We start from the raw sequence: 27,258 nt of genomic DNA, 5'->3' as shown, positions 1-27,258 counted from the left end.
GCTAACTGTATGTAAGCTAACTGTAGAGTAGCAGTAATATAACATCCTGCGGTAAAACCATAGACTATGAATGGTAAAACACTATACTGTTGTGTTTTAAATTGGTTCTGTGAATCAAAGGTTATTGCCTGACTTAATGAGTGGTAAGGATGACAACAGGTTGTCGGTGTCGTTAAGTTACAAAACTATAATGTTATTACAGTGAACTGTTGGTGTCTGTCGTCTGTGCTCGGGACCTCCAGACCCAGCAGATCAGCAGAAATGAGCTCATTTACGCCACAGATCAGTGTTATTGATTAATGTTTATTCTCGTAGTACAATAAATCGTCACGTGAGTGTACGTTAATATTAAGTGTGGTTCAGTGTTTTTAGTTTTTCGTCAATTTCATCATTAAAAACATCAATGTCAAAACATCTGTTGGAATTACTCTTTCTCTCTTTCAGAATAAGTAACATCACTGTTTGCTTGGATTGATTATGACATCTGCACCCACAAGTGAGTACTAGTTTCTATTATTTATTGTAAAACAGTTCAGCAGTTTTTACAACTAGCTGGAGGGAGTACTGTATTTTCAGATAACTGTGCAGAGTTAATCTAATAAGAGTGCTTCTTATTTTACCCTTTTCCTGCTAGAATATCATACATATCTCACTATTACAATGTTTCTTTCCATCCAGCCAAGGTCTGGATCATTGGGCACAGCTGCATCCAGTGTGGAGCCCAGAGAGCTACAGAGACCATGGGGGAGACCTTGGTGATGATGGTGTCTCCATCCATTGGTTTGGCTGGGGTGGTCTGAAGTGGAAGAGCTGTCTAACACCTCTACTACTTGTTACTAAAAATGAGGAATTGAACAATTGATTATGCAAACTTGTGAAATGATATTGTGGAAATTGATGATTTTTAAAGGTGCAATAAAAGTATTTATGAATTTCTTGGTCTAAATTTGTTGATGGTTTTATGGAGGATTTGCCAGAATGAAGAGAAGTTCATGCTATCAACATCTCCATTGCGAACATGAGAAAAATTGAAGATAGCATTGGCGCTGAGGTTATGCAGGATATAATTCAGTCTCACAGATCTCAGGTCTGTTATCCCTGTGCCCCCAGCTACCAATGCATTACATGCTGGATTTCATGCAGCCCATTGTTTACATTCACATTCTCTGATTAAGAAGAAAGAAATAAAAACGCCCTTTATCCCAAAGAGTGTGTCATGGTGTCTTTGGCCTGGATTCTTTACTTTTAAAAACAAGTGTGTAAGGAGCATGTTACTTCTGTAGCTGCTGCAGATGGAGCTGACCTGATCCAATACAGTTTTATAAACTGAGACTCATATAAATCTGAATCACATGATTAAGGACAGAGAAAGTTCTGATTCTTTTTTCAGTTTTTAGGCTTTGTCTCTAACCTTTAATTAGTGAGATATTGGATCATTTGAAAAATGATTGAAATGAAACAATGTGACGTTTAGAGGTAGGAAAAATGTGTTTGGTGGAACTGTTAATATCTCACAGACATCTGAACTGTGATTTGACTGCACACTGCTGTTTGTAATATGTTATAAAGAGAGGAAGTTTTGAAACCACTGGTTTTATCTTTAACAATATGTTGTACGTGTTGCATGTGTTGTTGGGCGAGTGAAGTATCATATAACGGAAATACTCAAGTAAAGAACAATAACCTAAAATTATACTTGAGTACAGTTCTTACAGTAAATGTATTTTTCACCACTGGGTAGAGAAAGGTGGTATGGCAAACCAGCAGTTCTTTGTACTTTCAAGCTTCATTACATGTTTAATTAGCCTATTATTGTTATTGTTGGAGCCAGACAGTGGGCAAGAGAACATACTATGTGCCATTTCCTAATAGTCTGTGGCACATAGATTGCAATATGCATCTTATTGGGTAATAACTGGTCAGCTCTTTCTTTGTATTTCTATGTACTGGTTGGAGTATTCAGGAGCCATATTGGATGAGTGGTGCAGACTCAAATTAACTGTGCATGTGACTCCAGGTTGTTTTTCCATGATATAACTTGTTCCAAATCAGACTGCTTCTTCATCCTCCTCTCATACCTCTCTAAAATCTTTTAATCCAAATTATTTATATTCGTTATCAATCTGATGTAAATATTTTCTATTATGATTTCCATGTAATGAAGTAATCTATTATTCTACTTTATTTTAGATGTTTTACAGGTGGGGGTTTGTGACACATGCTGGTATTGATGGGAACTCCAGACTCATAACTTACATTAACTGTAGCACAGACAACACAGCTTTGACAGTGCTGACTTGTTTTGTTCAAGCCACCTGTCTGCACGGGTTGCCCTCCAGAGTCCGATCGGAAGAACACTCTGGTTGCTCTTTTAATGAACCTTCTGCAGGGTCAAGGACATGCAAGGCACATTATAGGCCTGTCTCTACACAACCAAAGAACTGAATGTCTTAGGGGAGATGTTTTCACACAGGTTGTGCACTACTTCTACAGGCTCTTCTATTCATTTGAAGATGAACAAATATTGAACCCTGAAGTTAACACTCACAAAATGGGACTACATTAGTGTATCAACCAGAAATCCAAAAATGATTGGATTTATCCAGATGTGCTTGACACAACCACAAAATCACATTTGCTATCAACTGTACACCAACACAAATTTGGATGGAGGGCATGCTAGACAACAGTGAGCAGGAGTCAGCCGCTCTCAACAATGTCTTTGGAGATGACCCTTACAGCCAAGAAAATCTGGAAGCTGGATTAGCAAGACATGGCATACAGCTCACCCAGTTACAAGCAAACAGTGAAGACCTTGAACAAGCAGTGATTGTGTCACAACCACTCAGTAACCTGAGCTCTGAACAACAGCAGCATCTTCAAAATACAATGGATAGAACAAAAGACTTAAAGGACCAGTATCTGGTGTGTGCCAGAGAGATTCAAAACATTTTTCAAACAACGTGATATACTGGATATGTTAACAACAGTGCATTATTTGAAAGTGTAAACAGACACACACAAACCCTCAGACACTACTAGCGGAAAACCCCATTCTGTAAACATGGTTTCTTTGGTTCAGACAGTGCAAACTGATGTTCTCATGGTACTGCTTTTGTTAGCCTACTAGACTGGGCCTCAAACCTTTTCTCAAAGACTCTTTTGTGGCCTGGCATCTGGTGCAGTTCATCCTCCTGTGTGACACCTCTTGGCAGGTACAAGCACTTCATGCAGGTTGATACTTTATCTGCTCCAGTGATGAAAATTAGAGGGTCTTTCGGTCTTAGTTCAGTCATTTTGTCTGCCAGGAAAAAAATCAAACATTTACATTCATCTCTAAAATCATATGACCAACTCTTTAAGATCGGAACTGTATCTATTTCACACCAGCCATTTATCAAAGATCAAAAGTATGTAAACATGACTCTGTACTCTATTGAGACAAAATGTTTATTTGATGACATAAAAATTTGTATGTGGCTTTGTAATAGTTTTGATACAGAAGAGGGTTTTGACATCTTGAAAAAAAAAATTCTTTATTCATATTTTCACATGTGGCCCTGATCCTCCTCTGAACTTTGTCGACACGGTTGTAAGACATTTTGAATTTTCCCATATTTGTAAAACATCACACATAGAGTAATCGTCTTCTGTCACAGCATATTTAAAGTGAACATTTTGTTTGTGGAGTGAGTAACTTAATTATTCAGATATTTACATTTTTCCTGAAGGAATAAAAAGTATCTTCAATCATGTTTAGAACCATGTCCCAGCTGTGAAGAAGGCCTTGAAGGCTGCCTTTGACGTTGATGTTGGTGAACAAAGGCAGGAAGGCAATCCAGTTCTGCTTCTCCAGGTCCCACAGCTTCCAAAAAGCATTAATTCCATCTGTGAACTGGTGTATCATCCTGGCCATTCTGTAGACCAGCACAGATGAAACATGCACATCTCATTATCCAGAAGTTTGGATTCATTGATCATTTTTAAATTTAATAATTGTTTATCTAAAGACTAAATAACTGGATTACAAATTATAATCACCATGTAATAAATTACTATGACTGTATGAAATCACTAAATTATAGGTTTACAACAGTTTAATTTTCCACTATCGAGACATAAAGGGAAGAGAAACCCCAGACAAGTAGATCTGTCTCTACATTGACCAACAAGAAGCAAATGCTCTACTGATTCAACTGATCCTCAGCTGGCAGCTTCTCTTTCTGTCCTGGTAATTCTAACATGCTCATTATTGTTTCATTGATTTGATATTACACTGGTGAATAACAGTATCAACCTTTATCCAAACAAAAATACAGAAACATTTCTCAGTGATTCCAAACTTTGAAATGTTAGCATGTGAGAATGTTGAATCTAGCAGCATTTGTACAAAATATAACAATTCCCAAACACAGATTTAGTTTGATATATTCTATATTAACATTACAGTTTTCAAGCTAGTTTTAGTAATGTATCATACAGTAATGTTTTCATATTGATAGTGTTTTGTAGTAGTTACCACTGTAAATCTTATTCTCCAGTTGTGTATGTGTTTACCTGAGAAAGATGTAGTACTTCACGACATATGCATAGATTTTTGGTATGTCTTCAACTGTGGCACTAAATACACCTGGGAAACCACACTCAGCAATCCAGTCGTCCAAGTCTAGCTGGAGTGCATTCAGGTCCCCTGTGGTCCTGCACTGTAGGAGAGAGGTTTGAGTGAGAACAATGTCAATATAACTTTTTTTGTTTGTTTCAAATCACAATAAATATGAACATGATAATTATAAAGCACCCTTTTGACTTTGTCCTGTGCGTCTGGGTACCCCCATATCATCTGCTTTTACTACAAACTCAATGTGTGGTGTGTGGGTCCAACAGAAAGTGACTCTGGAAAGTGCTTTAATGGAACTCCCCAGGAGCTTTTTCCTCCTGACACAAATACCAGGCCATCAGACAGGTGATCTACTTGAAAAGTTCTCAAAATGATGATGGCAAGATCCATTTCTTCCTTAAGAGTAAAGTCAAATGTATGAAGTAAATCAAAAAGGGGCAAAAATTTTGGCAAAAAATAGTCTCCCAGGTTTTTGTAGGGAAAATAAATAAGTCCTACTGGTGGAGGACTGTCACTTTTCAAAGCAAGTGCAGTAATGTCATCATGTTCCTCATCCTTAGAATCCTCAATGACAAAGTCATCGACAGATGACCTAAAAAAGATTTAAGAACCATTTATTTTTTTGTGTCATTATTAAATATTCTGACCTCTCTGACCATCTCTGACCTCTTATGATGCAGGTTTTATTGAACAATACTGGTTTTGTACTGGGTTTACTCTGCTATATTCTGATAAAATTCTCTGTAAAAATACATGCAACAGATGAGTACTAACACTGTTAAAGTGTAAAAATCAGTGTCATGTTTCCTATTTGTGGGCCTATAAAATACCTGCTTTGTGGTTCCACATGTGTCCTTCTGTAAAAGACCTTGGAAGTACAAATGTTGCATGAAATAATAAATTCATCTATATTTTCAAAATAATACGTAACAGTACATATTCCAAAAACACTGAACTGTAATCATGTAAAGATTTACCTCTGTGACCTGGGAGACAGCAGGTGAGGCCGGAGGTCTAATGGGTGAGGGGGTTGGGGGTTGGGGAAGGACCTACATAAATGGCTGGTGGAGCAGAGGCTGAAGCTGCAGATCTGATGGCTGTCGATGAAACAGTGGATGTGGTGATGAGTTGTGTGGATGATGAAGTAGCAGGGAGAGACTGTGAAACTGTCTCAGGTCCAGCTGGTAGGGTATTAGTGTTTTCAGGTTCTGAGTTCTTGAAAGACAAAACAAAATGCCTGATTATTGACAGTTATCACTATGCTAATCTTCAAGAGGAGTGTTGACCCCAGACAACTAAAACCCACCTCCATGGCAGAGTAATATTAGTCTGGGGAATAATATAGCTTATGCCAACTGCTGTCCTCAGGTCCTTGAGTGTATTTGCCTGAATTTTGGTCAAAACCCTGGACTTATCAGCTCTGGCAAGATTAAATTCAATTACATTTAGGGTAACCGTGTGAAAGCTTTGGCAGATGTAATTGTTAAACTCTGGAAGAGTCCAAGAAAGTTGTACGTAATTTCTAGGTGACACTCCTCCTTGCAAGTCATGACTCGGGATGCCTGGAAATTATCAAAAACATTTTGTCACTGTCATATGAATACACTGACTCAATTATTAATTTAATCTTACTAGCTACTGATTTAGATTCAGAGCCCTATTTTGTGTGTATAGGCCACTAACAACATGCTTTACTGTATTGTTTATGTTTTCAGGCCATGATGTCAATATTTGTGTGATGTGCAAACAAACTACCTCATGATAAACACTGATTATTGGACTTTTAGGGTGTTTGCTTGACCAAAACCTGTCAGGACAATTCCTGCTCATGTGGAAAATAAAGGATTAGAATGAAATCACGGGACCCTGGGATTACCCTGCCCTGTTATGAATAAGACGCAGCAAATAAATGGCATTTAAAGACACCATGCTACAATCAATATTTAATGTATATAGGCTGATGTAAAATGAAGTAAATAGAAGTGCATTTTGATGCAGAGTTCTCTTGCTGCCAAAGGTAGAGGACAACAATTGTCTTTTACTGTTTACCACACCAACCATACAGATTTAAAGGTTTACTACAAATCAACAGTAATGTTGATAAGTGAGCATTGTCTGTATAATTAAATATAACTTCCAAGTTCATGCTCACATTAAAAACCAATACAGTAGGGATGCACCGAAATGAAAATTCTTGGCCGAAACCAAAAACGAAAAATGAGGAAACCAAGGCCGAAAACCGAAAACAGAAACACCGAAAGAAATGATTATGTCAATTATTAGAACCATAGCATTTTTGGCTACGATGTGTACTAACCTCACTAAAATCAAGGCATTGCAATAAATCAATTACAAAAGTATGAAAATATTTATTTAGCACTGACATTACAACAATGCACAATATAAATTAAAATTCAAAATAAAATGTTTAACTTGACCCTACTCATGTGTACATTACATAATAATGTACAGGCTTATAACTGACTGGCCTGCTGAAAGACTGTAAAAATTTAATATGTTCTCTCATAAAAACACAAAGTGCATAAGTCAAGTGCCTTTTAAATTTTCGCTGTCTCACTGAGCACAATAGGCCAGGAAAGCAAGTCTCTAATAACTGCTGAAATCTTGACAGACAACATGTGAAGCTGCTCAAACACAGTAATGATAAAGGTATCTTATTTATTATTTATTGATTTACATAGAATCAATGATACAATACTGCATAAAATAATTTCTTAACAAAACAATCCTGTATCAATAACGTCATGATAATATGTGGTTAGTATTCTTTCAGTAATGTTTATCTGTACCTATCCTGTGGACTGAGATTTCTGCTACTCTCAGCAGGCTACACAGCTAACAGCTACACCTAGCTAAATGTTCCGGCTTAGACATGAAGTGTTAACACACACATGGTGAATCAGAAAGCCACCGGTGAAATCTACAGTGGAACCGACGAATCTGGCATTAAACTCAGTAAACCCAAACTTTAATGCTAAAGCTCAATGAGAAAGGCCAGGTAAGCTTTACCTGTCATTCGACCTGCTCTTCTTTGCCTCCCAAATGTGTTTCTTCTGGCTCTCAGAATGTTGTCTTCATCTCTCTGCCATACCAGTTCCCAGCTTGCAACATCAAGCGCGTTCCACACGCGATTAATAAGAAAACCACTTTCTGTGGCAGCTTCATCTGAAGTCCGGCTCATGGCACCAGGAGCTGACAGCAAACACCACTAACGAAGTTTGCTGCCACCTCCTGGTTGTTCTGGACCATGTGATGCACTTAAAGCATGGCTGTATTATAAGACCTGGATGAGGGATCTAAAAATGGCGCCCATTCAGTTCAATACGAGTTGCTCGCCTGGTGCATACCATGGATGTATTATCAGACCTGGATGACGGATCTAAAAATGGCGTCCATTCAGTTCAATACGAGTTGCTCGCCTGGCGCATACGCCGAAAAAGTTTCTGGCTTCCGGGTTACTTCCGCGTTATGCGGCCCATAGAGACTGCGCAGTAGTGTCACTCCCATCGTGCCTTCGGGCAATGAGAACGAGCAAAAATGTTCTCGATCTGGCGCTGCGCGTTCACGAGTGCTCTGCTGGCGGACTGATGTTTAACAGACTGATACAGGACCGGCCCGGGGCTTTAAACACGGATTAAACCGGCAACAACATTCAGTCTGAAGCTTCAGAGCCGAAAGTCACATTGGAATCAACATTTTAAAAAATCATAACCAGGCAGAAATATTACATTTAAATTGTCTTTTAGGCATTTTTAAGATATTGATGCTGCATGTGACAGATAACTACAACTCATCAGATAAAGTTATTACGTTTACTTTCTGTCATTGAGAAGCAGATTTATACGGCATGCCTGCTTTAAAAAAAAACTGCAGGGCTGTAGTGAAGCTTTATGTCCCGTCATTGCTCTTTCTATTTTTCACTGTTCTGTTTCACAGATATTTGATTTGAAAATGAAAAATATATCAAAATGATTTTTTATAAAGATTTAATTTAAATGATGAATGCCACTGAACATTTAGCAAACTGTACACTGAGCACACACTGAGGACGTGGGGAGTTAGAGAGACGATGATGAGGACGTCCAGGACGGTTCTTCCCCTCAGGGACAGAGAGGGGCAGCGGGCTGCAGCGGCTCAGGCCACCGCTGCTGACCCAGAGGACGCTGCATCCAGGCCGGACTCAGTTATAGTTTAACCCGCTGACACAGTGAAGGTCATTAATCTATAAAATAATAAGGCGGTTGTTGTGAGCGGATGGCAGGCTGGTGACCTGCAGTCAGGATGAGACACTGCTGCTCACACATCACAGAAACTATCACACAGAATCTCAATGACTTAAATTAAAATACCTGAAGAAACTGTGACGGAGGAAGTTATGAAAAATCATATCGGCGTCTTAGTGAATCCAGTTACGCAGTTAAATCCAGCGAATATATCGATTAAAAACAATTACATTCCTGAAAAAAAGTGTAAAAAGTGACGAATAAATGCGACAAAAAAAAATCACAAAATGAATGAACTTGGTTTGTGTAGAAGAAAACTCTCCTTTGTGCCGTTGATTCACTTTTCACACTAACTTGTCAGTAACCTAGCAACCATGCTCGTTCCCGAGACACAGCACGACCGCGGATAGAGTGCACGTACACAGTGGTGACATCACTCAGAGAAAAAATACTTTTCTGGGCTTTTTTTTGAGCTTTGAAAAACTTTTACAAAGATTAAAACCACATGGATTAAAAATGTAGAATAGAAAGATTGATATTGCGCTGTGTGCACAGCTGGAGGTGTCCTGTTAAAAGTTTTACAGGCCTTTATTTTACTATTGCGCTCTATGGGAAAAATGCTTTTTGGGCCGCAGGGGGATTTTTCGCTGCAATACCACGAGTGGCCACTGGAAAAAATGGGCTGTAAGGCTGAGCGGTGGCGCCGTATCCAGGTCTTATCCATCCATGGTGCATACGCCGAAAAAGTTTCTGGCTTCCGGGTTACTTCCGCGTTACGCGGCCCATAGAGACTGCGCAGTAGTGTCACTCCCATCATCCCTTTGGGGAATGAGAACGAGCGAAAAACGTTCGCGATCTGGCGCTGCGCGTTCACGAGTGCTCTGCTAGCGGACTTGATGTTTAACAGACTAATACAGGCATAACTGGATTCACTAAGACGCCGATATCATTTTTCACAACTTCCTCCGTAACAGTTTTCTTCAGGTATTTTAATTTAAGAATCAGAATCAGAATCAGAATCAGTTTTATTGCCAAGTATGTTTTCACATACAAGGAATTTTTTCTGGTGATTGGTGCAATTGATCAGCAACAGTGGGGCTCTCTAGCCTTGTTGATGAGGCTAATAGCAGATGGGAAGAAGCTATTTTTGTGGCGAGAGGTTTTGGTCCTGAAGGACCGCAGCCTCCTGCCAGAGGGGAGTGTCTCAAAGAGTTTGTGTCCAGGGTGGGAGGAGTCAGCTACAATCTTCCCTGCACGCCTCAGAGTCCTTGAGGCGTACAGGTCCTGGAGGGACGGAAGATTGCAGCCAATCACCTTCTCAGCAGAGTGGATGATACGCTGCAGTCTGTTATTGTCCCTCTCCGTGGCAGCAGCGTACCAGATGGTGATGGAGGAGGTGAGGATGGACTCAATGATGGAGGTGTAGAAGTTCACCATCATAGTCCTTGGCAGGTTGAACTTCTTCAATTGCCTCAGGAAATACATCCTCTGCTGAGCTTTTTTGATGAGGGAGCTGATGTTTAGCTCCCATTTGAGATCCTGTGTGATGGTGGTTCCCAAGAAGCGAAAATGCTCCACGGTAGCCACGGGGGAGTCACACAGGGTGATGGGGGTGGGTGGGGCTGGGCTCTTCCTGAAGTCCACTATCATTTCCACTGTCTTCAGAGCGTTTAGCTCTAGGTTGTTCTGCCTGCACCAGGTCACCAGACGGTCAGTCTCCCACCTGTAGGCAGACTCATCGCCATCAGAGATGAGTCCAATGAGAGTGGTGTCGTCTGCAAACTTCAGGAGCTTGACAGACTGATGGCTGGAGGTGCAGGGAATCAGGTGGACCATGACATGGTCAGAGTGGCCCAGTGCAGCCCGGGGGACGGCGTGATAAGCACCACTGATTGTGGTGTAACAGTGGTCCAGAGTGTTCCCCTCTCTGGTCGGGCAATTAACAAACTGTCTGTATTTGGGCAGTTCATGACTGAGGTCACCTTTGTTAAAGTCACCAAGGACAATAACTACGGAGTCCGGGTTGGTCCGCTCCACACACAGTATCTGGTCGGCGAGCGCCCGCTGTGCCTCCTGCACGTTGGCCTGTGGTGGGATGTAAACACCGACCAGGATGATTGAGGTGAACTCACGGGGGGAGTAGAAGGGCCTGCAGTTTATGATGAAAGTCTCCAGGTCAGGAGAACAGTGCTGCAGGATCACTGTCACGTCTTTGCACCAGCCACTGTTTGCATAAAAGCAGATTCCTCCAACTTTGGTTTTGCCGGACAGCTCTGTGTCGCGATCCGCTCTGAAGAGCTGGAAGCCGGCCAGCTCCAGCGCAGAGTTCGGAATCGATCCACACAGCCACGTCTCCGTGAAGCACAGGACGGAAGATGAGGAAAAGTCTCTGTTCTTCTGCACCAGTAGCTGAAGTTCATCCAGTTTGTTGGGCAGTGAACGCACGTTGGAGAGAAAGATACCTGGGAGAGGTGTGCGGAGTGCGCGCCGGCGGAGACGCGCAAGCGCACCGGCACGTTTTCCTCTCCTCCGGCGTTTCACTGCGAGAGCAACGGTCAGTGCACCTCTGACCAAAATGTCCAATAATCCCACAGATGAGTCGAGAAAAGTAGGAAAAAAATCCACTGGAGTTGTTTCTCTGATATTAATGAGCTCTTCTCTGGTGAAAGAGCTCCGGAAACCAAAGCAGAAAACTGGATTTATAAAGAAAATAAGGCAAAAAAATGCGCACCAAAACACCGAGGCAGCCATCCGCGGCGCCATGGCAACAGAATAAAAGTCATTAAGTCATTGAGCTTCTATGTGATAGTTTCTGTGATCTGTGTGCCAGCAGTGTCTCATCCTGACTGCAGTACACCAGCCTGTCATCCACTCACCAGTGGCGCAAAAAGTGGGTATACACTATATGCGGCGCCCCTATGCGAAATGAAAAAGAAAAAAAAACCGCGCTCCAGCGCGTGCTCGAGGGGGCGCGCACTGGAACGTCTAGTGTGTGTGTGTGTGTGGGAGGGGGCGAGAGGAGGGGAGGAGAGGGAGCGGAGGGGCGCCTAACTAGTGACATGCCTCTCTGTTATTGATCATATCATTTACACATGCACAAACAGCTGTTAAATACAGAAAATGCCGACTCAAAATATTTTCCCCCATCGCTTGGGCGCCCCCTCAAGCGCGGCGCCCCTATGCGCCGCATATAGTGTATACCCACTTTTTGCGCCACTGGTGAGTGGATGACAGGCTGGTGAACTGCAGTCAGGATGAGACACTGCTGGCACACAGATCACAGAAACTATCACATAGAAGATCAATGACTTAAATTAAAATACCTGAAGAAAACTGTTACGGAGGAAGTTGTGAAAAATGATATCGGCGTCTTAGTGAATCCAGTTATGCGGCGAATATATCGATTAAAAAACAATTACATTCCTGAAAAAAAGTGTAAGAAGTGACGAATAAATGCGACAAAAAAATCACAAACTCAATGAACCTTGATGTGTGTAGAAGAAAACTCGCCTTTGTGCCGTTTATTCACTTTTAATACTAACTTGTTCTCATCCTGACGACGCTAGCAGTAACCTAGCAACCAGACACAGCACGACCGCGGATAGAGTGCACGTACAACGTGGTGACGTCACTCAGAGAAAAAATACTTTTCTGGGCTTTTTCTGAGCTTTGAAAAACTTTTACAAAGATTAAAACCCCATGGCTTAAAAATGTAGAATAGAAAGATTGATATTCGGCTGTGTGCACAGCTGGAGGTGTCCTGTTAAAAGTTTTACGGGCCTCTCTTTTACTATTGTGGTCTATGGGAAAAATGCTTTTTGGGCCGCAGGGGGATTTTTCGCTGCAATACCACGAGTGGCCACTGGAAGAAATTGGCTGAAAGGCTGAGCGGCGACGCCGTATCCAGGTCTTATAATACATCCATGACTTAAACCCACTGTAGTGCAGTATTTATGTGAAAGGTACTCTCTCTCTCATTAAATAAATTAAATTAAAATTCTGTAAATTCTGTTGCCATGGCGCCGCGGATGGCTGCCTCGGTGTTTTGGTGCGCATTTTTTTGCCTTATTTTCTTTATAAATCCAGTTTTCTGCTTTGGTTTCCGGAGCTCTTTCACCAGAGAAGAGCTCATTAATATCAGAGAAACAACTCCAGTGGATTTTTTTCCTACTTTTCTCGACTCATCTGTGGGATTATTGGACATTTTGGTCAGAGGTGCACTGACCGTTGCTCTCGCAGTGAAACGCCGGAGGAGAGGAAAACGTGCCGGTGCGCTTGCTCGTCTCCGCCGGCGCGCACTCCGCACACCTCTCCCAGGTATCTTTCTCTCCAACGTGCGTTCACTGCCCAACAAACTGGATGAACTTCAGCTACTGGTGCAGAAGAACAGAGACTTTTCCTCATCTTCCGTCCTGTGCTTCACGGAGACGTGGCTGTGTGGATCGATTCCGAACTCTGCGCTGGAGCTGGCCGGCTTCCAGCTCTTCAGAGCGGATCGCGACACAGAGCTGTCCGGCAAAACCAAAGGTGGAGGAATCTGCTTTTATGCAAACAGTGGCTGGTGCAAAGACGTGACAGTGATCCTGCAGCACTGTTCTCCTGACCTGGAGACTTTCATCATAAACTGCAGGCCCTTCTACTCCCCCCGTGAGTTCACCTCAATCATCCTGGTCGGTGTTTACATCCCACCACAGGCAAACGTGCAGGAGGCACAGCGGGCGCTCGCAGACCAGATACTGTGTGTGGAGCGGACCAACCCGGACTCCGTAGTTATTGTCCTTGGTGACTTTAACAAAGGTGACCTCAGTCAAGAACTGCCCAAATACAGACAGTTTGTTAATTGCCCGACCAGAGAGGGGAACACTCTGGACCACTGTTACACCACAATCAGTGGTGCTTATCACGCCGTCCCCCGGGCTGCACTGGGCCACTCTGACCATGTGATGGTCCACCTGATTCCCACATACAGGCAGAAACTAAAACTGTGTAAACCTGTTGCGAAGACATCAAAGCAGTGGAGCAGTGAAGCCATAGAGGATCTGCGGGCATGTTTGGACTGCACTGACTGGGAGGTGTTCAGGACTGCTTCCAACAGTCTGGATGAGTTCACAGAGGCTGTGACGTCATACATCAGCTTCTGTGAGGACTGCTGTATCCCATCACGCACCAGGGTGAGTTATAACAATGACAAACCCTGGTTCACAGCTAAGCTCAGTCAGCTCAGGAGGCAAAAGGAGGAAGCTTTCAGGAGTGGGGACAGGGACAAGTTTAAAGAGTCCAAGTACAGGTTTAGCAAAGCGGTGAGAGAAGCTAAACGACTGTACTCTGAGAAACTTCAGCTCCAGTTCTCAGCCAATGACTCTGCTTCTGTCTGGAAAGGGCTCAGACAGATCACTAACTACAAACCTAAACCCCCCCACTCCATTAATGACTTCCGTCTGGCCAACGATCTGAATGAGTTCTACTGCCGCTTTGAAAGACAGTGGGACAAGCCTGACACTAACTTCCACATCAGAACCCCCCTCCTCCTCCCCTACCAAAGGAACGTCTCTCTCTATTCTGGAGAGAGATGTCAACAGGCTTTTTAAGAAGCAGAACCCCCGCAAAGCAGCCGGTCCTGACTCTGTCTCTCCATCATCCCTGAAGCACTGAGCTGTCTCCAGTGTTCACGGACATCTTCAACACCTCACTGGAGACCTGCCACGTGCCAGCCTGCTTAAAATCCTCCACCATCATCCCTGTCCCCAAAAAACCAAGGCCCACAGGACTAAATGACTACAGACCCATTGCCCTGACCTCTGTGGTCATGAAATCATTTGAGCGCCTTGTCCTGTCCCATCTCAAATCCATCACTGACCCACTCCTGGACCCCCTGCAGTTCGCCTACAGAGCCAACAGGTCTGTAGACGACGCCGTCAACATGGCTCTCCACTTCATCCTCCAGCACCTGGACTCCTCAGGGACCTATGCCAGGATCCTGTTTGTGGACTTCAGCTCTGCCTTCAACACCATCATCCCGGCTCTGCTGCAGGACAAGCTCTCCCAGCTGAGCGTGCCTGACTCCACCTGCAGGTGGATCACCGACTTCCTGTCTGACAGGAGGCAGCACGTGAAGCTAGGAAAGCACGTGTCTGACTCCCAGACCATCAGCACTGGATCCCCGCAAGGCTGCGTTCTTTCTCCTCTGCTCTTCTCCCTGTACACCAACACCTGCACCTCCAGCCATCAGTCTGTCAAGCTCCTGAAGTTTGCAGACGACACCACTCTCATTGGACTCATCTCTGATGGCGATGAGTCTGCCTACAGATGGGAGACTGAGCGTCTGGTGACCTGGTGCAGGCAGAACAACCTAGAGCTAAACGCTCTGAAGACAGTGGAAATGATAGTGGACTTCAGGAAGAGCCCAGCCCCACCCACCCCCATCTCCCTGTGTGACTCCGTGGCTACCGTGGAGCATTTTCGCTTCTTGGGAACCACCATCACAGAGGATCTCAAATGGGAGCTAAACATCAGCTCCCTCATCAAAAAAGCTCAGCAGAGGATGTATTTCCTGAGGCAATTGAAGAAGTTCAACCTGCCAAGGACTATGATGGTGAACTTCTACACCTCCATCATTGAGTCCATCCTCACCTCCTCCATCACCATCTGGTACGCTGCTGCCACGGAGAGGGACAATAACAGACTGCAGCGTATCATCCACTCTGCTGAGAAGGTGATTGGCTGCAATCTTCCGTCCCTCCAGGACCTGTACGCCTCAAGGACTCTGAGGCGTGCAGGGAAGATTGTAGCTGACTCCTCCCACCCTGGACACAAACTCTTTGAGACACTCCCCTCTGGCAGGAGGCTGCGGTCCTTCAGGACCAAGACCTCTCGCCACAAAAATAGCTTCTTCCCATCTGCTATTAGCCTCATCAACAAGGCTAGAGAGCCCCACTGTTGCTGATCAATTCAGAATCAGAATCAGAATCAGTTTTCAGATTGGTGATTGGTGCAATTGCACCAATCACCAGAAAAAATTCCTTGTATGTGAAAACATACTTGGCAATAAAACTGATTCTGATTCTGATTCTGATTCTGATTAATATATCACATTGTGGTAATAGGCTAAATTGATTTACCAGTATGTCAGTATTAGTTATTGTTATATTTTTCATTCTTTTATTTCCTACATATGCTGATATAATTTATATTTTGTATTTAATATTACAAGAATATAAAATCTAATAATAGTAATAAAATAATATTTGTAAAAATGAAAGATTTTTACATATAATACATAAAAAGATTCCGTTACGTTCCCTTTAGTTTTCATCTGTACATTGCGTCTTTGTACATTTAATCTACCAAAACATTCAATTAATTGCATTTCATAATAAAACAAAATAAAACTAGTTCACACATCTCCTGCATTAACTGCTGCTAAAAGTCGTAGTATCCAGAACTGGCACTTTAGGGCTTTCCAGCACTTTAAACATTGACCAATCAAAATCCTTGACCTGTCTACTTCATTTGTTTGCTCACTAGTTACACTAGTAGATGATGATTTGACCTTACTAGTTAACTTACTAGTTTTGAACTAGGTTCAAAAGGCGCCACTAATCAACTAGTAAGGGCCAGAATGTCCACTAGTCATACTAGTGTGGCTTGTTTTGGCCTAACTAGTGAATTAGTGACGATCAAAATGTTACTAGTGTAACTAGTAAGAGCCAAAAAGCCAACTTGTTACACTAGTTTGGGTCTTTTTGGACTACTAGTTAGCTAGTTACACATATTCACGTACTAGCTAACTAGTTAGGTCCAAAAAGATTCACTAGTCAACTAGTGACATTGTTCTTTTACCTCACTAGCAGCAACTGCCATACATGTTAACTAGTATGTCTTCACACTCTGCCTTTTCATTTATTTATTGCATGGTCAGATTACTTTTGTAGACCTGTAACACAATGATGCACACACTCTCACACACAAAACACGTTCCTAATGTACTTGTTTATTTTATTTAATAAATTATACATGTGTGTTCTATATATAGAGACAGAATCTGTCTTCCTGCTTTATGGTGAGAAATATAAGGACCTGGGACCTGCAGCACTTAATCTGTAATCTGGACTCCCTTATTCGGATGGATCCATATCACAGTACAGTCGTAAATACTGCACCACGGTGGCTTTAAGCGCATCACACGGTGCAGAACAACCAGCAGGTGGCAGCAGACTTCGCAGTAACGTTAGCGGTGGTTGCTGTCAGCTCCTGGCGCCATGAGCCGGACTTCAGATGAAGCTGCCACAGAAAGTGGTTTTGATAATGTTATTAGTCGCGTGTGGAACGCGCTCGATGTTGCAAGGCGGGAACTGTCATCGCAGAGAGATGAAAACAACATCCTGAGAGCCACAAGAAACACGTTTCGGAGGCGAAGAAGAGCAGGTCGAATGACAGGTAAGGGTCACCTGGCCTTCCTCATCGAGCTTCAGCATTAAAGTTTGGGTTTACTGAGTTAATGCCAGATTCGTCGGTTCCACTGTAGATTTCACCGGTGGCTTTCTGATTCACCATGTGTGTGTTATCACTTCATATCTAAGCCAGAACACTTAGCTAGGTGTAGCTGTTAGCTGTAGCTGTTAGCTGTGTAGCCTGCTGAGAGTAGCAGAAATCTCAGTCCACAGGATAGGTACAGATAAACATTACTGGAAGAATGCTAACCAGATATTATCATGACATTATTTATACAGGATTGTTTGGTTAAGAAATGATTTTATGCAGTAATATATGAGTGATTCTAAGTTTTGGGTTAGCTCCCCTCAGATAATGAATATGATACCTTTATCATTACTGTGTTTGAGCAGCTTCACATGTTGTCTGTCAAGATTTCAGCAGTTATTAAAGACAGATACTCCACTATTGTCTGTGCTGCGCCTTCCTGGCCAAACTGTGCTCAGTGAAGAGACAGTGAAGTTAAAAGTCCTAACTGGGCTACTGCCACAGCTGTATTTCAGTAAATTATGGGCCACATTATATTTTTGCATAGAAACACAAGAACCTGAAAACAGGACAGCTGGTGTTTGGAGAGTGAGGCTCTTCCTGTTGCCAAATGCGGATCAAGTTGTCCTTCCACCACATGCAGAATGCTGTAAACTAACCAGGATAGGCTTAGGTAATGTACACATTGTACTGGTTTTTAATGTGACCATGAACTTTCATTTTATTTTATTTATTCATCCAGACAATGCTCACTCATCAACATTACTGTTGATTTGGAGCTTTATTTAAATCTGTATGGTTGGTGTGGTAAACAGTTAAAGACAATCGTTGTCCTCCACTTTTGGCAGCAAGACAAATCTGCATCAAAATGCACTTATATTTACTTCATTTTACATCAGCCTACACACATTAAATATTGATTGCAGCGTGGTGTCTTTAAATGCCGTTTATTTGCTGCGTCTTATTCATGACAGGGCAGGAATTGTCCTGACAGGTTTTGGTCAAGCAAACACCCTAAAAGTCCAATAATCAGTGTTTGCCATGAGGTAGCTTGTTTGCACATTACACAAATATCGACATCATGGCCTGAAAACATAACCAATACAGTAGAGCATGTTGTTACTGGCCTATACAGACGCAATGAGGCTTTGAATCTAAATCAGTAGCTAGTAAGATGAAATAAATAATTAAGTTAGTATATTGATATGACAGTGACAAAATGTTTTTGTTTATTTTCCAGGCATCCCGAGTCATGATTTGCAAGGAGCAGTGTCACCTAGAAGTTATGCACAACTTTCTTGGACTCTTCCAGAGTTCAACAATCAAAATCAAAGCTTTCCCACAGTTAGCCTAAATGTGATTGGATTTAATCTTGCCAGAGCTGATAAGTCCAGGGTTCTGACCAAAATTCAGGCAAATACACCCAAGGACCTGAGGACAGCAGTTGGCAGAAGCAGGGTCTATATTATTCCCCAGACTAATATTACACTGCCATTAGAGGTGAGTTTTAGTTGTTTGGGGTCAAGACTCCTCTTGAAGATTAGCATAGTGATAACTGTCAATAATCAGGCATTTTGTTTTGTCTTTCAAGATCTCAGAACCTGAGAACACTCATACCCTACCAGAACCATCTCCACCAAATGGACCTGAGACAGTTTCACAGTCTCTCCCTGCTACTTCATCATCCACACAAGTCATCACCACATCCACTGCTTCATCGACAGCCGTCAGATCTGCAGCTTCAGCCTCTGCTCCACCAGCCATTTATGTAGGTCCTTCCCCAACCCCCTCACCATCACCCATTAGACCTCCGGCCTCACCTGCTGTCTCCCAGGTCACCCCCCCTGCTCATCCAGTCACCCGCCCCGTGCCTACAGTCACACCCACTGCTGCTACAGTACCTGCCAGTATGAATGTGCCGTTGGCCACATCTAACAGTAATTCTCAAGTAGGTTCCCAGTCCCCTTCCCTTGATGCCATGTCCCTCTCCTCAACGATGGACATGGATGGAAGCTCACCAAGGACAGACTTGAACCTGTCACTTATGAGTTATTGTTAAAAAATGCTACAATTTGCATGCACTTTTGATAGTTCATACTGAAGCTGAAGTAAAGAGTAATGTTAATGTTAAATAATCCTGGTTAAAAAGTCATCCTTTCAATTTTCGAAGATAATCTCATTAAGACAGACTGAAATGTAACTCTGGTCAATCAACAGGAGGCAAGTTTGGATCCTGCACAGTGGCTGAATGCTGGGACCCCAGAGGTAAATCTTTACATGATTACAGTTCAGTGTTTTTGGAATATGTACTCTTGAGTATTATTTTGAAAATATAGATACATTTATTATTTCATGCAACATTTGTACTTTCAAGGTCTTTTACAGATGGACACGTGTGGAACCACAAAGCAGGTATTTTATACGCTCACAAATAGGAACCATGTATGACACTGATTTTTACACTTGAACTGTTAGTACTCATCTGTTACATGTATTTTTACAGAGAATCATATCAGAATATAGCAGAGTAAACCCACTACAACACCAGTATTGTTCAATAAAACCTGCATCAAAAGAGTTTGAATGAGTTTCTGAGAGGCTGGAATATTTAATAATGACACAAAAAATAAATGGTTCTTAAATCTTTTTTAGGTCATCTGTCAATGACTTTGTCATTGATGATTCTGAGGATGAGGAACATGATGACATTACTGCACTTGCTTTGGAAAGTGACAGTCCTCCACCGGTGGAAATTATTTATTTTCACTACAAAAACCTGGGAGACTATTTTTTGTCAAAAATGTTGCTAATTGTGCGTTTCTCAAAATGAGAAAATATATATATATATATATATATATATATATATATGTTGTCACTATTTTTAGAGGGATGTAAGACCAGCAGCCCCACAAGGTGGCTGACTCTTTTTGATTTACTTCATAAATTTGACTTTACTCTTTAGGAAGAAATGGATCTTGCCATCATTTTGGGAACTTTTCAAGAAGATCACCTGTCTGATGGCATGGTATCCACGATTTGTGTCAGGAGGAAAAAGCTCCTTGAGAGTGCCATTAAAGCACTTTCCAGAGTCACTTTCTCTTGGACCCACACACCACACATTGAGTTTGTAGGAGAAGAAGCAGATGATATGGGGGGACCACAACGAGAGTTTTTCAGGTCTGAATACCTCAAGTAATTTGTTGAAAGTTTTATAACAAACGCGTTCATGTTTTCAGATGAATTTCACAGTACTAATCATTTTTGCATTTCTGTTTCCTTTGGATTTATTTCAGACTCCTGATGATAGAGGTGCAGACCTCTCTTTGCATCTTTGAGGGAAAGGCTGGCCAGGTCTTTCTTAGTTACAACCAAGCAGCATTAGACCAGCGTAAATATTTCAAGGGCGGCAACCTCATCGCTTGGTCCGTTGCACACGGAGGTCCATGTATCAGAGCCCTGGATCCCAGCCTCTTCCAGCTAATGTGTGGCCAGGAGCCTCAACTGGAGCAGTTTGACTGGCATGTGCTGCCTGACCCAGACGTACAGAACAAAGTCAAAAGGGTGCTTTATAATTATCATGTTCATATTTATTGTGATTAGAAACAAACAAAAAAGTTATAGCGACATTTTTCTCACTCACACCTCTTTCTAAGATCCTACAGTGCAGGACCACAGGGGACCTGACTGCACTCCAGCGACTGGATTGCTGAGTGTGGTGTCCCAGGTGTATTTAGTGCCACAGTTGAAGACATACCAAAAATCTATGCATATGTGGTGAAGCACTACATCTTTCTCAGGTAAACACATACACAACTGGAATAAGATTTACAGTGGTAACTACTACAAAACACTATCAATATGAAAACATTACTGTATGATACATTACTAAAACATCACTAGCTTGAAAACTGTAATGTTCATATAGAATATATCAAACTGAACCTATGTTTGGGAATTGTTATATTTTGTACAAATACTTTTAGATTCAGTTTTCTCACATGCTAACAATTCAAAGTTTGGAGTGACTGAGAAATGTTTCTGTATTTTTGTTGGGATAAAGGTTGATACTGTTATTCACCAGTGTAACACCAAATCAATGAAACAATAATGAGCATGTTAGAATTACCAGGACAGAAAAGGAAGCTGCCAGCTGAGGATCAGTTGAATCAGTAGAGCATTTGTTTCTTGTTACAAAGTACAGACAGATCTACTTGTCTGGGGTTCCTCTTCCCTTTCTGTCCCAATAGTGGAAAATCAAACTGTTGTAAACATATAATTTAGAGCCAGTGATTTCATACAGTCATAGTAACTTATTACATGGTGATTATAATTTGTAATTCAGTTATTTAGTCTTTACATAAACAAGTAATTAAATTTAGATCAATGAATCTAAACTTCTTCTTGATAATGAGATGTACATGTTTCATCTGTGCTGGTCTACAGGACGGCCAGGATGATACACCAGTTCACAGATGGAATGAATGCTTTTGGGAAACTGTGGGACCTGGTGAAGCAGAACTGGATTGCCTTCCTGCCTTTGTTCACCAACATGCATGAACCTCTGTCAAAGGCAGCCTTCAAGGCCCTCTTCACTTACAGTTACAGCCGCAGAGGAACCAACCACCGCGAGGCAGAGGAGGACACCATCTACAGCTGGGAGATGGTTCTAAACATGATTGAAGGTACATTTTATGCCTTCAGGAAAAATTAAAATGTCTGAATAATTAAGTTACTCATTCCACAAACAAAATGTTCACTTTAAATATGCCGTGACAGAAGACGATTACTCAATGTGTGATGTTTTACCAATATGGGAAAATTCAAAATATCTTACACCAGTGTGGTCAAAGTACAGAGGAGGATCAGGGCCACATGTGAAAATATGAATAAAGAAATATTTTTTTTATTCCACATGTTGCCCTAACCCTCTTCTGTATCAAAGCTATTACAAAGCCACATCCACATTTTTATGTTATCAAATAAACATTTTGTCTCAATAGAGTACAGAGTCATGTTGACATACTTTTGATCTTTGATAAATGGCTGGTGTGAAATAGATACAGCCCCGATCTTAAAGAGCTGGTCATTTGATTTTAGAAATGAATGTAAATGTTACTTTTATTTTTTTTCTGGCAGACAAAGTGACTGAACTAAGATTCGAAGACCTTCTGATATTCATCACTGGAGCAGATGAAGATCCTGCCCTGGGCTTTGCCAGAAAGCCAAGCATCGACTTCTATGAACAGGAAGCAGGCCAGCGCCGTTTGCCTTATGCATCGACCTGCACGATGTGCTTGTACCTGCCAAGAGGCATCACGCAGGAGGATGAACTGCACCAGATGCTTTACCAGGCCACAAAAGAGTCTTTGGGCTTTGGTTTCTGGTTTAAGTCCCAGTCAAGTAGGCTAACGGAAGCAGTGCCATGAGAACATCAGCTTGCAATGTCTGAACCAAAGAAACCATGTTGACAGAATGCGGTTTCCCCCTAGTGCTGCCTGAAGATTTGTGTGTGTCTGTTTACACTTTCCAATAATGCACTGTTGTTAACATATCCAGTATATCACGTTGTTTGAAAAATGTTTTGAATCTCTCTGGCACACACCAGATACCGGTCCTTTAAGTCTGTTGTTCCATCCATTGCATTTTGAAGATGCTGCTGTTGTTCAGAGCTCAGGTTACTGAGTGGTTGTGACACAATCACTGCTCGTTCGAGGTCTTCACTGTTTGCTTGTAACTGGGTGAGCTGTATGCCATGTCTCGCTAATCCAGCTTCCAGATTTTCTTGGCTGTAAGGGTCATCTCCAAAGACATTGTTGAGAGCGGCTGACTCCTGCTCATTGTTGTCTAGCATGCCCGCCATCCAAATTTGTGTTGGTGCACGGTTGTTAGCCGATCTGATTTTATGTTTGTTCCAAGCACATCTGAATAAATCCAGTCGTTTTTGGATTTCTGGTTTATACACTATTTGTAGTGCCATTTTGTGAGTGTTATCTTCAGGGTTCAATATTTGTTCATCTTCAAATGAATAGAAGAGCCTGTAGAAGTAGTGCACATCCTGTGTGAAAACATCTCTCCAAAGACGTTCAATTCTTTGGTTGTGTACAGACAGGCCTGTAATGTGCCTTGCATGTCCTTGACCCTGCAGAAGGTTCATTAAAAGAGCAACCAGAGTGTTCTCCCCTCCGTGGTCCGATCGGACTCTGGAGGGCAACCCGTGCAGACAGGTGGCTTGAACAAAATAAGTCAGCACTGTCAAAGCTGTGTTGTCTGTGCTACAGTTAATGTAAGTTATGAGTCTGGAGTTCCCATCAATACCAGCATGTGTCACAAACCCCCACCTGTAAAACATGTCAAATAAAGTAGAATAATAGATTACTTCATTACATGGAAATCATAATAGAAAAGCCTAATACATTTCCATCAGATTCATAATTAACAAATAATAATTTGGATAAAAACATTTTAGAGAGGTGTGAGAGGAGGATGAAGAAGCAGTCTGATTTAGAATAAATTATATCATGGGAAAACAACCTGGAGTCCAACACACGCACAGTTCATTTGAGTCTGCACCACTCATCCAATATGGCCCCCTAATACTCCCGCCAGTACATAGAAATACAAAGAAAGCTGACCCTGATTACCGAATAAGGTGCATATTGCCATCTATGTGCCACAGGCTATTAGGAAATGGCACATAGTATGTTCTCCTGGCCACTGTCTGGCTCCATCTCTGGGCCGCAGAAGCTGGATCTATGCGGTTCAGGGTCTCTCGAACTCTTCTAGGCACTACAATCCCATTGGCATGCAGATACGCCCTCATCATCTTGAAGGGAGTTCATAATTCAAGACAATTACAATGAAGTTTGTCATAAATGGATATACATAAACCCACAAGGGAATATTTTTGTAGCATGCTTACTTCTGACCCTGATCTTGGAAATTGGTTGTGGAGTCTCCTGACATGCTCCTCTAGGTTAGCATCACAAATGGGAGTGAATCTTTTCCTTGCCGAAATCTGAAAAGACTTCATTTTTTTATGCAGGTATGAGGAGGAACAGCCCAGCATCCTTGCCATGGCTCTCACCGTGAAGCCTTGAGTGAGGAGCAGCTCTATTTGCTCCCTTGTGATGTCAAGTGCAGGTCTCCCTCGTCTTCCTAAAGTATGGAAATAAAATAATTAAGGAACATTATTGCATGAACAATAACAATAATAGGCTAATTAAACATTTAATGAAGCCTGTACGTACAAAGAAAACTGCTGGTTTGCCATACGACCTTTCTCTACCCAGTGAAAAGTACATTTACTGTAAGAACTGTACTTGAGTACAATTTTAGGTTATTGTTCTTTACTTGAGTATTATATATTTCACTCGCCGAGCTACACATGCAGCACGTATAACATATTGTTAAAGATGAAACCAGAGGTTTCAAAACTTTCTGTCTTTATAACATATTTCAAAACAGCAGTGTGCAGTCAGGTCACAGTTCAGATGTCTGTGAGATATTAACAGTTCCACCAAACACATTTTTCCTACCTCTAAACATTGTTTCACTTCAGTAATTTTTCGAATGATCCAATATCTCATTAATTAAAAGTTAGAGACAAAGTATAAAAACTGAAAAAAGAATCAGAACTTCCTCTGCCCTTAATCATGTGATTCAGATTGATCCGTGTCTCAGTTTATAAAACTGTATTGGATCAGACCCGCTCCATCTGCAGCAGCTACAGAAGTAACATGCTGCTTACACACTTGTTTTTAAAACTAAAGAATCCGGGCCAAAACACCACGATGCACTCTTTTGGAGAAAGGATGTTTTTATCTCTTTCTTCTAAATCAGAGAAGTCCACCTGACGAACACTGAAATAATATGATTGTCCAACTTACCTGAATGTAAACGATGGGGTGCATGAAATCCAGCACGTAACACATTGGCAGCTGGGGGCGCAGTGATAACAGACCTGAGATCTGTGAGACTCTGAATTATATCCCGCATAGCCTCAGCGCTAATGCTATCTTCAACTCTTCTCATGTTAGCAATGGAGATGTCGATAACATGAACTTCAGATCCTTGCAGATCCTTGATTATATGCTCGTTCAATAGCAGTACATCGTCTCCTGATACGTCTCAGCACGGCATCCGCCATGTTTGCGTTTGATCCTCTGTAAATTACTTGAGAAAACAACTGAGCAGATAATTGGTCAAAACCTCATCCAGCTATTTTAAAAGTCACCCTCTTTGTACACCCCTGCTCCCACCTCCTTATTAAGGTTTTGTGCAACTAGTGAACTAGTTAGGCTATTTTGTTGTCTACTAGTGCTACTTGTAGCTCTAGCAGACAACAATAGACCTTAACTATTGTTACTAGTGGATATATTGTCTGAACTAGTTCACCAGTAAGGTCAAAAACACCCTCACTAGTATAACTAGTGACACAAACTAGTCACTAGTTACACTAGTAAGGACAAAAATAGCCTCACAAGTGTAACTAGTGAGCATTTTGGACTCTTCTAGTTAACTAGTAAGCATTTTGAGCCACACCAGTTTGCTAGTAGAGTCTAAATAGTCCTTAGCTAGTTAACTTGTGAAGATTTTTGCTTTAACTAGTTAACATGTAAGCTGCAGTATGTAGCCACTAGTTTACTAGTTGCGGTTCCTCAGGGCAACATGTTAACTAGTATGAAACATGCAAATGAAGTGGGCGGGATAATGACAAAATCCTGAGTCCTGATTTGTTAACATTTTTTATTTTGAACTGGAGAGCCAATAGGAAGCTTGAATTAATGTATCTGCCCACCTCCTCATTAGCATTTGGTGTGACAAGTGTGACTAGTGCACATTTTGGCTTTCACTAGTACCACTAGTAACACCTTTCGCCTCACTAGTTAACTAGTAGAGTCAAAAGACATTTCAACTAATGTGACTAGTGAACATTTTCACTTTCACTAGTTCAACTAGTACATTTTTGTAGCCTCACTAGTTAACTAGTAAAGTCCAAAGACACTCCAACTGGTCAACTAGTGAGCACAGTAGTTCACCTAGTGGACACTGTAAGTCTTACTAGTCAACTAGTAAGACCAAAAAAGGTTTTAACTAGTTTAACCAGTTTAACTGGTGAAGGATTTTGGTGAAATTAATACATATTATAAAAGAACACTAGCCATGAGAAATAAAAATAACAAAAGTTATTTCCTAACACTTCTTCTCTTACAATAACACTTCAAATTTCTCATCTTTAAAGGGAGAAGTTCCCCTGGGTGGAATTCTTGCTGGAGAACCAATAGGAAGGTTCCATTCATAACCCTTTCCTGCCTCCAAATTAGCATTTAGTGCAACTAGTGTGACTAGTGAGCATTTTGGCTGTCACTAGTTCAACCAGTAAACATTTTTAGCATCACTAGTTAACTAGTGAGGTCAAAAGGCTTTAACTAGTGTGACTAGTGAGGATTTGAGTTTCCACTAGCTCAACTAGTAAACATTTTACACCTCACTAGTTGACTAGTTACGTCAAAATGTCTCATACTAGTGTCACTAGTGGAATCTTTGGGCCTCACTAGTTAACTAGTAATGTCAAAAGATACCCAAACTAGTTAACTAGTAAGGTGTAAAAATCCTCACTAGTGACACTAGTGAGGATTTTGGCTCTCACTTGTTAACTAGTGCCAAAAAATTGTAGGTTACTAGTAAACTAGTGAGGGGAATAGCTGCTACTAGTTTACATGTCGGAGCTTTTGCAGCTTACTAGTTAACTAGTAAGACTTTGAGTGTTACTAGTTTGGTCCAGAAGGCCACTAGTCTGTAAAAAAGCTGACTAGTTTGGATTTTGCTGCTACTAGTGCAGCTCCTGGCATCACTAGTAAGGAATGTAGTGGAACTAGTTCGACAAAAGTACCACTAGTTGCTGCAAAGGCGTCACTA

At 41.7% G+C, this 27,258-nt stretch overlaps 2 protein-coding genes across 6 annotated transcripts; one reads left to right on the top strand and one right to left on the bottom strand.

The window, feature by feature from the left end:
• Positions 1 to 283: 283 nt before the first annotated feature.
• On the bottom strand, positions 284 to 11,625 carry LOC139613725 (uncharacterized). Of its 3 annotated transcripts, none has more exons than XM_071470553.1 (6): positions 8,006 to 11,625; positions 7,649 to 7,922; positions 5,596 to 5,833; positions 4,558 to 4,703; positions 3,719 to 3,917; positions 284 to 3,301 (listed from the first exon to the last, which is right to left on the bottom strand). In XM_071470553.1, the coding sequence occupies exon 1, from the start codon at positions 11,623 to 11,625 to the stop codon at positions 9,946 to 9,948; it is 1,680 nt and encodes a 559-aa protein (XP_071326654.1). In that variant the 3' UTR covers positions 284 to 3,301; positions 3,719 to 3,917; positions 4,558 to 4,703; positions 5,596 to 5,833; positions 7,649 to 7,922; positions 8,006 to 9,945. The 3 variants fall into 3 exon arrangements, with proteins under 3 accessions (XP_071326654.1, XP_071326652.1, XP_071326651.1); XM_071470551.1 differs by lacking the exon at positions 284 to 3,301 and having other exon boundaries at positions 3,433 to 3,917; positions 8,006 to 8,861; positions 8,989 to 11,625; XM_071470550.1 differs by lacking the exon at positions 284 to 3,301 and having other exon boundaries at positions 3,433 to 3,917.
• A 4,457-nt stretch (positions 11,626 to 16,082) lies between these two features.
• On the top strand, positions 16,083 to 26,578 carry LOC139613726 (uncharacterized). 3 transcript variants are annotated; one of them, XM_071470556.1, is made up of 12 exons: positions 16,084 to 17,298; positions 17,888 to 18,013; positions 18,581 to 18,840; positions 18,932 to 19,108; positions 19,558 to 19,605; positions 19,715 to 19,752; positions 19,993 to 20,086; positions 20,303 to 20,517; positions 20,634 to 20,901; positions 20,994 to 21,137; positions 21,784 to 22,022; positions 22,477 to 26,578. In XM_071470556.1, exons 1-10 carry the CDS (start codon positions 17,121 to 17,123, stop codon positions 21,048 to 21,050), a joined length of 1,461 nt encoding a protein of 486 aa, XP_071326657.1. In that variant the 5' UTR covers positions 16,084 to 17,120; the 3' UTR covers positions 21,051 to 21,137; positions 21,784 to 22,022; positions 22,477 to 26,578. The 3 variants fall into 3 exon arrangements, with proteins under 3 accessions (XP_071326656.1, XP_071326657.1, XP_071326655.1); XM_071470554.1 differs by having other exon boundaries at positions 18,932 to 19,288; XM_071470555.1 differs by lacking the exon at positions 17,888 to 18,013 and having other exon boundaries at positions 16,083 to 17,298; positions 18,932 to 19,288.
• The last annotated feature ends 680 nt before the right edge of the window (positions 26,579 to 27,258 follow it).

This window comes from Trachinotus anak, unplaced genomic scaffold, assembly GCF_046630095.1.
Source record: "Trachinotus anak isolate AG129_WGS33_773 ecotype Australia unplaced genomic scaffold, CSIRO_AGI_Tana_v1 ptg000032l, whole genome shotgun sequence".
NCBI lineage: Eukaryota > Metazoa > Chordata > Actinopteri > Carangiformes > Carangidae > Trachinotus > Trachinotus anak.
The sequence above is the reverse complement of the archived record's forward strand: the minus strand, read 5'-3'. Positions and strand labels throughout refer to the sequence as shown.